General features: G+C 37.2%; 2 protein-coding genes across 2 annotated transcripts in view; one reads left to right on the plus strand and one right to left on the minus strand.

Annotated features, from left to right (window-relative positions):
* LOC105228749 (protein YIPF6) overlaps positions 1–1,479 on the plus strand; it is a 58,736-nt gene extending 57,257 nt beyond the window's left edge. The window contains exons 2-7 of the mRNA XM_011208697.4: positions 215–299; positions 376–507; positions 592–670; positions 743–908; positions 981–1,138; positions 1,210–1,479. Of these exons, the coding sequence (XP_011206999.1) occupies positions 282–299; positions 376–507; positions 592–670; positions 743–908; positions 981–1,138; positions 1,210–1,322 (666 nt within the window). The 5' untranslated portion in view covers positions 215–281 and the 3' untranslated portion in view covers positions 1,323–1,479. The remainder of the gene's footprint in view (positions 1–214; positions 300–375; positions 508–591; positions 671–742; positions 909–980; positions 1,139–1,209) is intronic.
* Positions 1,480–2,811: 1,332 nt separating this feature from the next.
* Positions 2,812–12,891, minus strand: LOC105228748 (uncharacterized). The gene is made up of 7 exons (XM_011208696.4): positions 12,501–12,891; positions 12,042–12,227; positions 7,144–7,300; positions 4,235–5,514; positions 3,843–4,170; positions 3,418–3,711; positions 2,812–3,342 (listed from the first exon to the last, which is right to left on the minus strand). Exons 1-7 carry the CDS (start codon positions 12,503–12,505, stop codon positions 3,091–3,093), a joined length of 2,502 nt encoding a protein of 833 aa, XP_011206998.1. The 5' UTR covers positions 12,506–12,891; the 3' UTR covers positions 2,812–3,090.
* Positions 12,892–13,107: the final 216 nt, after the last annotated feature.

Genomic DNA, 13,107 nt, shown 5'->3' on the forward strand with positions numbered 1-13,107 from the left:
TAAAAACAAATATATAATTATTTTTAATAAAAAAGCACAGGGTGGCACACAGGTTTGTGCATCAACTAGAAAATTGTTCTCAACTGTTCTCATTGCCAGCGCGACTTATCAGCTGTTTTTATCTTTACTGCTGACGTTTATGTATTGTCTACAATTAATTTGTGTAAATAAAAAGTTTTTGCGGTGCCGAAAAAGTTACAACAACGAATATTAGAGTTTGTAAAAATATATTAATTCATTAGTAGAGTAGTGCAAATCCAAAGAATTGACGAAACACAGAAATGGACACTAAACTGGATGTAAGTTGACGAAATTGATGCAAGGAGCAACAAAACAAACTTTTCTAACACCTGCACTTCACACGTTTCTATACAGATGTTCGATGATAACATTTCGGCTTCTTCCCAATTGGAAGGTGATATGTCCATACCGGGAGCACGTAAAAATACATCACAAATAGGTGCACCGGATTTCAACACATTAGATGAGCCAATTAAAGAGACATTCGTGCGTACTTCGGCCAACAAGCTAATTGCACTTTTAATGACTCATATTACATATATATATTTCTTACAATTGTTATCATTGCAGCTACGAGATGTGCGCGCAGTTGGCGTAAAATTCTATCATGTGCTCTATCCCAAGGAGAAGTCCAGTTTGCTGCGCGATTGTGAGTACTAAAAGCCGTAGCGCAGAAACTTCTAAGCAAAACTAACCATTATTTATTTTAATATTATTTTAGGGGATTTATGGGGCCCACTAGTACTGTGCACATTTATGGCTACCATACTGCAAGGTTCAGCAGATAGCATGTATGATGGCGGTCCAGAGTTTGCACAAGTTTTTGTTATTGTATGGATAGGTGCGGCTATAGTTACTCTAAATTCTAAGCTGCTTGGCGGCAATATGTAAGTACAAATCAAATATATGCATTTATATGTTATGCTACTAAGTTTATTTGGTTCACAACTTTTTTGTAGCTCGTTTTTCCAATCCGTCTGCGTATTGGGTTATTGCCTTACACCAGTGGCGATAGCGTTGATTGTGTGTCGTGTTATTTTGCTAGCTACCCAAACGAAATTAGCATTTTTCTTGCGATTGGTCACCACTACGATAGGATTTGTGTGGGCCACATATGGTAAGTCAAAAATTGTATATTTTTTCTATTTCTATTGTATGCGAGTACTTACATAAAATATGTATTTTTAGCTTCTTTTATATTTCTTGGTGAAAGTCAGCCACCAAACCGTAAACCACTTGCCGTATATCCAATATTTCTATTCTTTTTCATCGTATCCTGGTTAGTTATATCACATACTTAAGTAAATAGTATGTGTATTTAGATTACTTAGTATACGTTTATCAAACTTATAATGAATTCCAGGAGATCATAAAACCAATTTAATTTAGTAATACTGTAAAATGATAATGTCTAAGCGCATAAGAAAATAAAAAAGGTAAATAAATAAAAAAAAACGTGCCTGCATATTATTGATTAATTTGGCCAAACGAAAAAATATTTTTTTTTTAATTTTGATTAAAAATTATGTAAAAAAAATTTCTATATACAATGATATTTTATGCTGATATGTGTGTACCGGAGGCTTTTCTGCCCCGTAGTTCGCCCGCAACGGTCGGATCTTCGTAACTGGATCGGACCCAGATTTTTATCCGGTCGAGGATTATCAACACGGCATAATTCTGCCGCTACTACAACAACTACAACAACAGTTCTTGGCCTCATGAAAATTTGGGTCCGTTTCGGTTAAATAGACCCTACTGTGGCAAGAATCTACAACTGTTGTTGTTGTTGTAACGGATATCTAAACCCCGTTAAAATGATAAGGGTTATCTAGGTTGCCGTCGATGTCATCTAGCGAGAGGCTCAGAAAACGTGCTGTTTCGACGGGGTCGGACTAATGGGAAAGGGTGTTAGATGAGTGGGGTTGGCAAGGCATGCAAAGAGGTGGCCAGTGTCATGCGGAGACTCATTGCACGCAGGACATATGTTGGATATGTTGGGGTCTATTCTAGAGAAGTAGGAGTTTAACCTGCTACAATATCAAGAACGAAGCTACGCAAGGGTCACTCGTGTTTCTCGCGGCAACTCGAGCTCTTCATCTGCCATGGGTGGTGATTTGACTCCAAGAACGCCATTCACTGGAAGGGAGTCGTTGAAGGTGTTGATAGCTCCACTGTGAATGACGTTCAGTACCTGTCGGAGGTTAGTTGCGTCCGAAGTCCGGGCGTACTGTTCGGTGTCGTCGACGTAATTGAGGAGGGACCTCTTGATGTTCCTAGGAGGCGGTTCCGACGGAGTGCTCTCTTTACCTCTGCTATTGCATCTTGTGAGAATGCTGTCGACATCTCCAAAGTAGTCGTAGGTGTTCATCACCTTCACTAAATTATTCTCTCGAACATCTTATGTTTCTATTTTTGTAACCATCTAAAACTTCGCAAAGAAAGTTTAAGCGATGCTACAGAGTAGACCGTTCGATGACCACGATGATAACATATCTAATGCTTACCATTCAAACGGGGATTAGGTACCCATTACAACAAGAACAGTAGGCAGTTTTGGCCAGATATAAATCCGGGTCTGTTCCAGTTTTGAAGATCTGTTCCCCTTTCTCAGGCTTCTGCTTCCTATTTAGGATTTATAATTCGTTTTATATTAAATCTCGGTGAATGTATTAAATATCACGGAGTGGTCCGAAAAGGCCTAGAAATCACCCCCTCCCCCTCTTACTGATTGTACGGTGATCTTCCAGCTTACTTCCAAAAATATTATCGTCCATACACAAATTCATATATAGTAGGTACTTTTTTTTTATTTAATATTGCATTCACATAAAAATTCTTAACTTAAAAATACGTAAATATATACATACATATACATAGATATGTCTTCTGTAATTTAATTATGCTTACTGTCCACTAAAACCTAAAAAAAAACTCATTCTCTAAGAGAAAAAGAATTGCTTTGCACATCTGCTAAAGCCCACAGAGATAAAAATACACCAACTAATAGGCTTCCTGCAATACTTCCGCTTTCAAAAATCGTTAGACATCGACTTCTTATCTTGCCGGCTACACATGCTCTACATCGAGGTTATTACTCGTTCTCGAAGAAATCTCTAGTGACATTTGCGTACGTACACCATCCTCGCGACGATTACGATAGGTCAATGAATTTGCACGCGCCTTACGACCCATAAAGTGACGTTCAACCCATTTGAGTAGCGTATATACCGAATCGGTTGAGGGCAAACGATGATCGGCTGCGGTACGCACGATATCCGATGAGGTGACACGGAATGTGCGCGCCATACCTTTGAGCGCCTGGCGTGTGGATAATCAAATGTTATTATTTAGGAGATAGCGCTTAAAGGCTAAAGCCGTCCATTTTCTACTTACCACCATGGCATCTTCATCGGTCAGATCGTCACCTACGTATATAATCTTAATACGTTCACTCCAATCGACACCGAACGATGTCCGTAATATGTAAATTGATGCGCGACCCTTGTTCCATTGTACGGGTGGCCGGGCTTCCAGAGCACAATGCGCTTCGGTTGCTTTGAACCCGTACTTAATTATAAGTCCGCGCGCTTTCTCGATCATCGCCGGACGCAATTCGGCAGGCGTTTCACGATAATGGAATGTGAGTAGTGCGCCTTTGTTCTCCACCCAAGCGCCGTCGCGACAGACCTAAAAGATACAAGTTCTCATTATTGCAAGTTTTTTAAAATTTATTTTTGCTCCGTTATTTCGAGTTAATGCTTCCGTCGACTGTCAAACCGATTTGTGTAAAATTTCATTCGAGTTTTCATAACACTTACCGAATCCTGAAGCGCCTTCAATAAATGACTAACTTTGTCCTCGTACTCAATCGGCATTGGATGCACGAACTTACTGCCATCGGGATGCAAAATTTCCAAACCATGATTACCGGCATAAGTAATGCCCTCAATACCAACCATGCGCTTCACATTGTCCACATTACGACCGGAGATGACGGCGACATAAACATCGGAATGATTTGAAAGTTTAAAGAGCACATTTTTAATTTCGGGCGAGAGTGTGGCGAGATCTGGATGCGGTGCAATTGGCGCCAATGTACCATCATAATCCAACAAAAGCGCCAATTTATGGTTGTAACCGATGTATCTGGAAGCCAAATAACATACAAATTAATACTTCTTACACCAGAGTCGCAACAAAAGCAACTTACTTGAGTAGATAATCATCAAAGTCGTCCACAGTGACGGGCTGCATTATGGTTGTGCCGACATCATCGACATCCAGTGTGCCCATCGCCTTCAGGAACGAACGCATCCAATTGCTAACATCACATTCAGACTCGCGTCTACGCAAACGGCTCATACGCAGTACACGTTCATCTTCGGGCATCGTGAGTGCACGATGTATGACCTCGGCCGCGGCATGCACTTCATAAGGATTGCAGAGCAATGCTTCGTGCATCATCTCACCAGCGCCGGCGAAGGGTGAGATTACCAACACACCGGGACTCGCATTAATCTGGCAAGCTACAAACTCTTTTGCTACCAAATTCATGCCATCACGCAGTGGTGTGACCAAACATACGGCCGCATCGCGATACAAGGCGGCCAAATCATCTTGCGCCACATAATCGTAGATATAACGTATAGGCGCCCAATTGGCAGTCGTGAAACGACCATTAATGCGTCCAATCAGTTGATCCACCTCCTCTTTCAGTTCTCTGTATTCCTTAACATCGGTACGTGATGGCACGGATATTTGTAGTAAACTGACTTTCTCCTTATGCTGTGGATACTTCTCCAATAGGGTTTCGAAGGCCATCAAACGATGCACCAAACCCTTGGTATAGTCTAACCTATCCACACCCAAAATGATCTTTTGCTTATCACTCTTCAGCAGTTTACCAGCGGTCTTCGCTAAGGTCACGAACCGATCGTAAGGTATGCCAATGGGTAGCGGTCGTACGCGCACAGTGCGCTCACCCTGTTCGACGAGTAGATTATTGCGATCGACACGACAACCCAAATTGCGTTGACAACAGTCGACGAAGTTCAGACAATAGTCCTGTATGTGGAAACCCACCATATCACAGCCCAACATACCTTGGAGTATTTCATCGGCCCAAGGGAACAAACGGAAGATATCCCATGGTGGGAAGGGTATATGCAAGAAGAATGCCAGCCGACATGGCAGCTGTTTCTCTTCGGCCTTTTCACGTATCCAATTGGCGGCCAACATTAAATGATAATCGTGAATCCAAATAATTGGCGGTGTGTTGTTATCTAAAGCTTTGTTTTGCTCCAAACACTTCTCGAGCGCCTCAATAGTACGTGCCGCGAAATGTTTATTCACCGTTACATAGTTGTGCCAGTGTTCGGCGCCGAAGGTGGCACGACCGGGCATGGAATGGAAGAGCGGCCAGAATATCTTGTTGCAGCATCCATTGTAGTAGCTATCGAAAATCGCGGCATTTATATTGACGGAGACGACCTACAGCAAATGACGTGACAGAGTGAAGATAAGATAAGCGGGTGAATATAGAGTTGACGCGTAATAAAGTAATAATTAAGTAATAATAATAAAATAAAGTAAAATACAATTTAATCAAATTTAATTATAAAAATGTTAATTAGAAAAATGTAATACTTGTATACATATAACATATACATATATAATAATTTCGTGAAAAAGTAATACTAAATGTCATTATAAAATTAATATTTTGTACAAAAATTGCGCTTTGATGACGTTCCTCTATCAACGAACATTTAAAGTGACGGCCTACACCTTTGGACTTTGTACGATCGATAATTCCATTTTCTTTGATTATTGAGAGTACATATTATTGAATATTAATTAATCGGTTAATGTGTGCAGAGATATGTATTGTGGACATACATATTAGTTCTAAAATTTTATTTAATAACAGACTCCCTGAACAGCGTATATTAAGTTCGCCACCAAATTTGTAAAACTCCGGCTGGTTTGAAGCTAGCAGGAGAAGTTGTAGAAAGAGTCTTCTGTCATGAGCTCCTCCTCAAGCTTAGCTTTAGGCTAACGGATTTCTGTAGTGTTTTTCTCAGACAGAAGTGGCTGCTATTAATGTAGCAGTAGACTTACTACCCCTCAGAGCTGGAATAAGTATTAGTATTTTGCTCAAAATTAGTCATGGAGTGTCTATCCTGACTAAAAAAAATAGCATGCTACTTTATAAGCAGACTCGTTTGGGTGCCTGGTCACATCGGAGAGTAAACAGCATTGGCCCTGTGAACCTCGCATGCGCTTAACAGGCGTTGGTCGACTATCGGCTCCTTTCCGAATGCGATATTCTTCTGGCGTAAAGTAGAACGTAAGTGATCTACTGAACTGCTTGTTAGTAAATTTCATCTTCCCGCAATCGTATGTGTTCTTACATGACATTGTCCAATAGGCACTCATGCTGTAAACCTAAGGGGCCAGACGCAAATTGTCAAAGTTGTATGGAAGAAGGTAAGCCTTTGCAAGACTAAGGCCGAAACAATTCGGCAGTCATAGCTTCAGCGAACCAACAGACATAGCATTTATGATACATTTTTATAGGAGTTCTAGATATTACAACGGACCAGCGTTATATGCTGTCCAAGTGAGATCTTCTTTTTATAGTTGACAATTTAACCTAACCATGACACATCCTGATGGAAACGTCGGTGACACTATAAAATGTATGTGTATATAAATGTTCAGCCTGACGCTGGGTCGCTTTAGCCATGTCTGTCTGTCTGTCTATATATACTCGAACTAGTCCCTCAGTTTTTGAGATATCGATCTGAATCTGTGAATTTCGCACTTGTCCTTTTCTCGCTAAGAAGCTGTGCTCTACGAACTGCCATAAAAACTGAACGATCCGTTCCCATGACAGTCGGAAAACCGGAAAAGTCCCGGTTTTAATCCGGCCAAGGACTGTCAATTTGGCAGAACTCTGCCGCTACAAAAACAACAACACTGATCTTGTTTTTTCTTGTCTTCTAATGTTTAATTGTCAGAAGGGCATTAAAAAGTCCATTTTAACGCAAAATTCGATATGTTTTGACACACCCTTATGTATGTATATGTATGTGTATATCTTAAATTAATACTCACTTGATCGGATTTCAAGCCTGCGGTAGGCGTTTGATCCGTTGGATTCGATTCGGGTATGGGCTCATTTGAGTCTTCCAAATGTATGCCTGGCCAGCCGACCCACAAGCCTTTACCCTTAATCACCACCGGACAGACAGCAGTTACAAGACCGCCAGCGCTGCAGATAAGCGAAAAAAAGAAAAGTAGAAAAAAAATTAGTAAACTACAGAAATCAATAACAAATATAACATATTTTCAATAAATAAATTAAAAATATTGTATATATACTGTATATATGTATATACGCAATAAAGCAGATTACAGCTCCACATGAATTAATAATAATAACATATTTTAATCAGTATTTGCAAAGTGCTAGACAGGATACTGCAAATAAGAGCAGGCGCGTCAAAGGAAAACACGGCGCCACGCAAACAAACGCACGTTTATATAATTTATACATACATATGTATGTATGTATTGTATATATGTATGCTTATATATGCGGAAATATATTTGTACATATGTAGATTCGTCGTATATGACCGTTAGTATTTACTTATATGTGTGTATACATATATATGCGTATATAGGAGTGTGTGTTTGTGTGATAATTATGAGGTTGATAAGCTTGATAACACTGCCACCGGTACTGACTCTTTACTGCCCAGCCTCTAGCGATTTTATACATTCTGTTTACCGAATAAGTTCACGCGCTCACTGATGAACGTAATCACCAGCGAGTCTATGAATAGAAACGCCAAAAAAAAAAGAGTAAATATTTTAAAAAATCATATAGATGAAAAATTAAAGTATAAAAACGCAAAAAAGAGGCAGGCATCTACAGTGTCTGTGGGGTTGGTCGCCTGTCGGCGGTGGCTACACTCAAATTTATTGAACCCGGTCTAGGTCCTTGATCTCATGCATGCTGTGTTATATGTAAGTTGCTATCAATATATACATATGTACATATATTTGCTTGAAATTATATTTTAATATATATATAATAATTATGAATACATACATATATATTTATATATATTATTTATTGTTTTTAATTATTGAGAATCAGTCTTCAGTGCTCATTATTACATTTAATAGTTTTTTCCACAGTGGCAATGGTAAATATTTTTGTTATTGAGTTTCAGTTATCCTCTTCTTTATTTTGCGTAGACACCGTTTACGCGGTTATAGCCGCGTTTCGGTTATAGTTCAAGTAAATTAAGTGAAAAAAACAAAACCTAGTCAATCTAATTTTTATGGAAGATGCAATATTGTATTAATTATTATTTTTATCGTCTGTTTAAATAACCCATATTGCTTATAATGGTATGATCTTTCTGTTCCTCAGACGCTTTTCATTTTTGTGATTTGAAAAATAATTTTGCAAGAAATTTTAAACTTGGGTTCTAAAATTTTTCTCCATACATTTTCTTAAGACATTAATTTGTATGGAAAATCATTTCTTATAGCAAGATTTCGAGCAGTGTTTGTCCCTCGGCTATCTCCGCCAGCTTGCTTGTACTTTTTGCGAGTATTTCACTAAGGCTTCTAATACTATTTTCTATCAAAAAAACCTTTAAAGGATTATGGCTTTTAACAAGACCCTTTAATATCTGACAGACCTTCTTCGTTTGTTATACAATATATCGTCAGCCAAAATGCAAAATAACGTTTCAGAAGTTTCAGAAGTTTACAGGCGAAGGAAGAACGATACAATAGAAACCACTAATATTGAAACAAAATTAGAGTTTTGGTTATAAATTGATTATAAATTAGTTACTATATCTGAAAACGATTTTCATTTTTTTTGATGATACGTTATTTTGCATTTTAGGTGACGATATATTCAAGTAAATGAAAGATTTATCTTAATCTTCTGTGCGAATTGTAATTTTCAGTTTACAGTAAATCTTGTTGCATCCTTCTCTTCACCTGCTTAGATTTCAACAAGTTATACGTATACGTACGTATGTATGTTCTTAAAGAACACAACTCATCCGCGTAAGGTTACGTTATTTTAACAAATAGTTGCTAATCGTAAAATAATTATGTACCCGGAACCGTCAATTCTTTCAGTTTAAGCCCTTATATTAAATCACACATAGTAAAGTGCCATGAAAACAGCCGGCGTGTTCGGTGAAGTGCCTTTCACGTGCCTTTATGTGCTGAAATCAAACTTGAGATCTATTCCACTTTCTTCAAAACTCGTTGTACGAATAAAAAATCTTTATATTAGCTGAAGGTTAAAGATTTGTAGTTAGCAGAGCTGATTAGTTGATAAGAATATGCGCAAATCTCTAATCACGTATTGTTTATTATGTAATTAATGGATATTTATAGCATTCATTTGCAAAATAAAAAAATAATTGCAAAAACGCTTTACTGGCTGTTTTTCAGTTTTCTTTCAAATCATTCCACATTTACATATATCAGAGTAAAAATTATAAAAAAAAACTTGAAAATTTTTTATACTTTTTATTTTGTAATATTATGGGTTATTCTTGTACAACTGGCTTAGAAGAGATTGTGACTAAAGGGGAGCAGTTGCAAGGCTTTAGATATTAATTAAACATCACTTAGTGCTCCAAATATTGATAACTCCTCTTTCACAGGCGCTTATTTCAAGTACCAAAATCAAGTAATAGATTAAGTGAGATTAACTTACTCAATAAGAAGAATTTATTGTAATAATGCATAGAAATAGCGCTTGTGCCACTGATATTAATTTTGAGGTTGAGAAAAGTCTGAGAAATTAAACTATTTGTGTTGTCTATAAATTCTTGGTTTTGATTTTGTTTATTGCGTGTGGAACGTGATAGAAAATATCTGAGTTATATATGTACAGTTAAATTAATGAATGTGCTCCATTTTATTTTCCCTTATATGTCAGCTGGGGGAAGGTGGGAACCCAAGTGACAACAATGACCAAATTTATCCCAATTCCCGCGACAGTCGGATCTAAGTAACCGGAATGGGTCTGGATTTTTATCCAGCTAACTCCAGACTGTCACCATTCTTCGAAATTATTTCAAGAATATTATATAAGATTTAGAATATGTCAAAACTCGGATACATTTCACACTTCATGAAATTGCCTGAAAATTATACCCATATCTCTAGTATTTCCTATCAATGGCGTAAACTACTTAGTCTATAGTCTCCTATTGAAGTTGTTTTTGAATTAAGTGTGGGTTTGCGGATTTCAAAAATAGATTTTTTTGTTGTGTAAATGCAAAACCTTTAGCAACAGTCTTGAGAACTTGTGCGCTCGTGGCTAGCTAGGCTAAGTGCGCCGTCTTTAAAACGCGCTTTGAAGTCCGTTTGCAAGATTTTCTCGAGAACTACTCAACGAATCTTCATGAAATTGTACACTAGGTTTTTAAGATACTTAAAGATTTGGACTTTTGATTTTGATTTTTTTTTGGTTACAACTATTTGAAAAAAAAGTGTCGCGGAATTTCACTGAAATTCGAATTTTCTGACCTTCTTCCAAATAGCGAAGAGCTCTATTCATTCAAAACTCTAAATTAGCACAATATTTGTAACTGATAACAACACTGACCAAATTTTTTTCTTTTCGAAGTAAATTTATTAAAAATAATATATATTAGAGCGGATTGATTTGGTGGGGCCCAAAACGGTAAAAATCGCATAAATATTGTACGGATCATTCAGAAATATCACAAGTGTATTGAGTTTCAATCGGATATCTCAAAAACTGACTCACAATTGATTATAATTACTAAAAGCTAAACTTCAGCTCGAAATCAGCTATACTCATAGTTGCTCAGAATTACCCGAGAAATATTACTGTACTTATGTGTAATTTTGTAAAAAAAAAAACATCAACCCGTATTTGTAGATGTGCCGACGTTTCTGAACCTCACGTGACTATCCAAACCAAATTTTTTTTTTACCATATTTTATGCTTTAGGAGCCTATAATTAGCGGATATGTTAAAGTTCTTATTACTATTGTTCGAATACGTTTCTTAGTTCTTCAATATTGTGTAAGGAAGTTATATTGTAGATAATGTTTCTACTGTAGATATCTAGTTTTTAACTAAAGATATAGGTATGATTCGGTGTGATTGGAAATTTGGAACTTTTGCAAAGGGATTCTTCACTATGACTATTCTGCAGACGGCTCGTTGTTTAAGTAAACTTTTGTAGGTCGTGCGTTCGAATATCACACCTGTTGAGTTTTAAAATAATGCACAAATGTTTCTAATCTCAAATATTTTCAACTTTGCGGTTATTTCACTGGCTTCAAAGAAATTCTCATAAACTTCTTGAAGTCCTCAGCTTTAGTCTGAAGCCATACTTTATAATAATGCGTTCTTCATTATCACCGAACACACACAGTAAGAAACGTCGAAGATCATGTAAATTGTCTATATGTGTGTGAAGCATGCTAAGCTGAGTCGATTTAGCCATGTTCATCTGTCAGTCTGTCTGTCTATATATACAATATACGATCTATTCCCTCAGCCTTTGAGATATCGATCTGAAATTTTGCACCTGTTCTCTTCTCACAAAGAAGTTGCTCATTTTTCGGAACGGCCGATATCGGTCAATGTACATAGCATATAGAATAATCAGAATAAAGTGCTTGCATGGAAATCTTTTTCATCTGAGGAGATATCTTCACGAAATTTGGTTTGAATCATTATCTAGGGCAGTATTACGACGTAATTGTTCAGATTAGATGACTATAGCCTATAGCTGTCATACGAACTGAACGACCAGAATCAAGTTATTCTATGGAACCTTTTGTGTTTGTGAAGGGTTTTATAGCTTTGGTGTAACCGAAGTTAATGTTTTTTTGCTTTTTCCTTAATATTATCTTTCTTCTATCATTCACAACTTTTTCTGTAACAAAAATAATCTATAAATTTTTTTTATTTTCGTACTCACCTTGCTTTACGTTCCAATTTGTCAGTTTTCGGATCGCGACTCAAAACGAATGGCAAGCGATTCGAAACCACTATCAGGCTAGCCTTTGTCACCGGCTCCGAGTTCGTAATCACAATTTCCGTTTCGACCATTGCGGCTTTGGTGTTGTTGCAGCTCGTCGTATATTCCAAAAAATTTAAAATTGGACTATAAGCACACAAATGGTGTCAGTACGTTTACTCTTTAACAAACAGCTGATATTTATGCCAAAAAGTTTAAATTTGTTTTTTAATAGGCGAAAAGTCATTAACTAAGTTAAACCATTTAAATTTATTTTTATACTTTTTTGGCGTATTTACTTTTCTAGCACATAAATATGAAAATTAGTAACAAAAGCAACAAAGCACTGAGTTCTTTAAAATTGTTGTCAAAAACGTGAACTTGCTCTTTTTTTTGTTGCTTCTTCAAAATATCACCAACCCCATTTATAATTTGTAAGCGCTTGCTATTACTAAGCATGCATCTATGTATATGTATGTGAATAAATAATAACGGGAAAGCCTTTTCCAAATTTTCCAACTGATTTATATATGGTCTCTCCCTGTTGGGTCCCAATTGTTGCTGTTGTTATTGATGAGACGGCAAACGTTACGAACGGTGAGAAGTTCAACAACGAACTGAACTAAATCTTGTTCAGGATATGGCTTGTAAAGCCTCGCGCTCGACTTTAAAACGACAACTACAATAACAAAAAAATAATAACAACAATGACAACGACAACGACAACAATCAGCTATTTGATTTGACTCCCGACTCGTCTCGAAGCGTGATGATCCGTTGCGTCGCGATTGGAACTTGACTTAAGTTGACTTGCCTACAGAAGAAGCATCTCGGGTACTTTTTTTTTTGTTGATTTTGTTTTTGTTTTTAATTTTGTTTTTGCCAGATAAGGCGCGTTGTTTGCAATATATTTGTTCTGTTTAATGTTAAATTTTTGTGTTTTTGCATTTGTTGGTGTTTTTCTCGTTACGCTACAGTTTTCCAACGAGTGCGATCGTAATCAATCCACAGACGTGATGCGCACGGG

Source organism: Bactrocera dorsalis, chromosome 1 (genome assembly GCF_023373825.1).
Source record: "Bactrocera dorsalis isolate Fly_Bdor chromosome 1, ASM2337382v1, whole genome shotgun sequence".
NCBI lineage: Eukaryota > Metazoa > Arthropoda > Insecta > Diptera > Tephritidae > Bactrocera > Bactrocera dorsalis.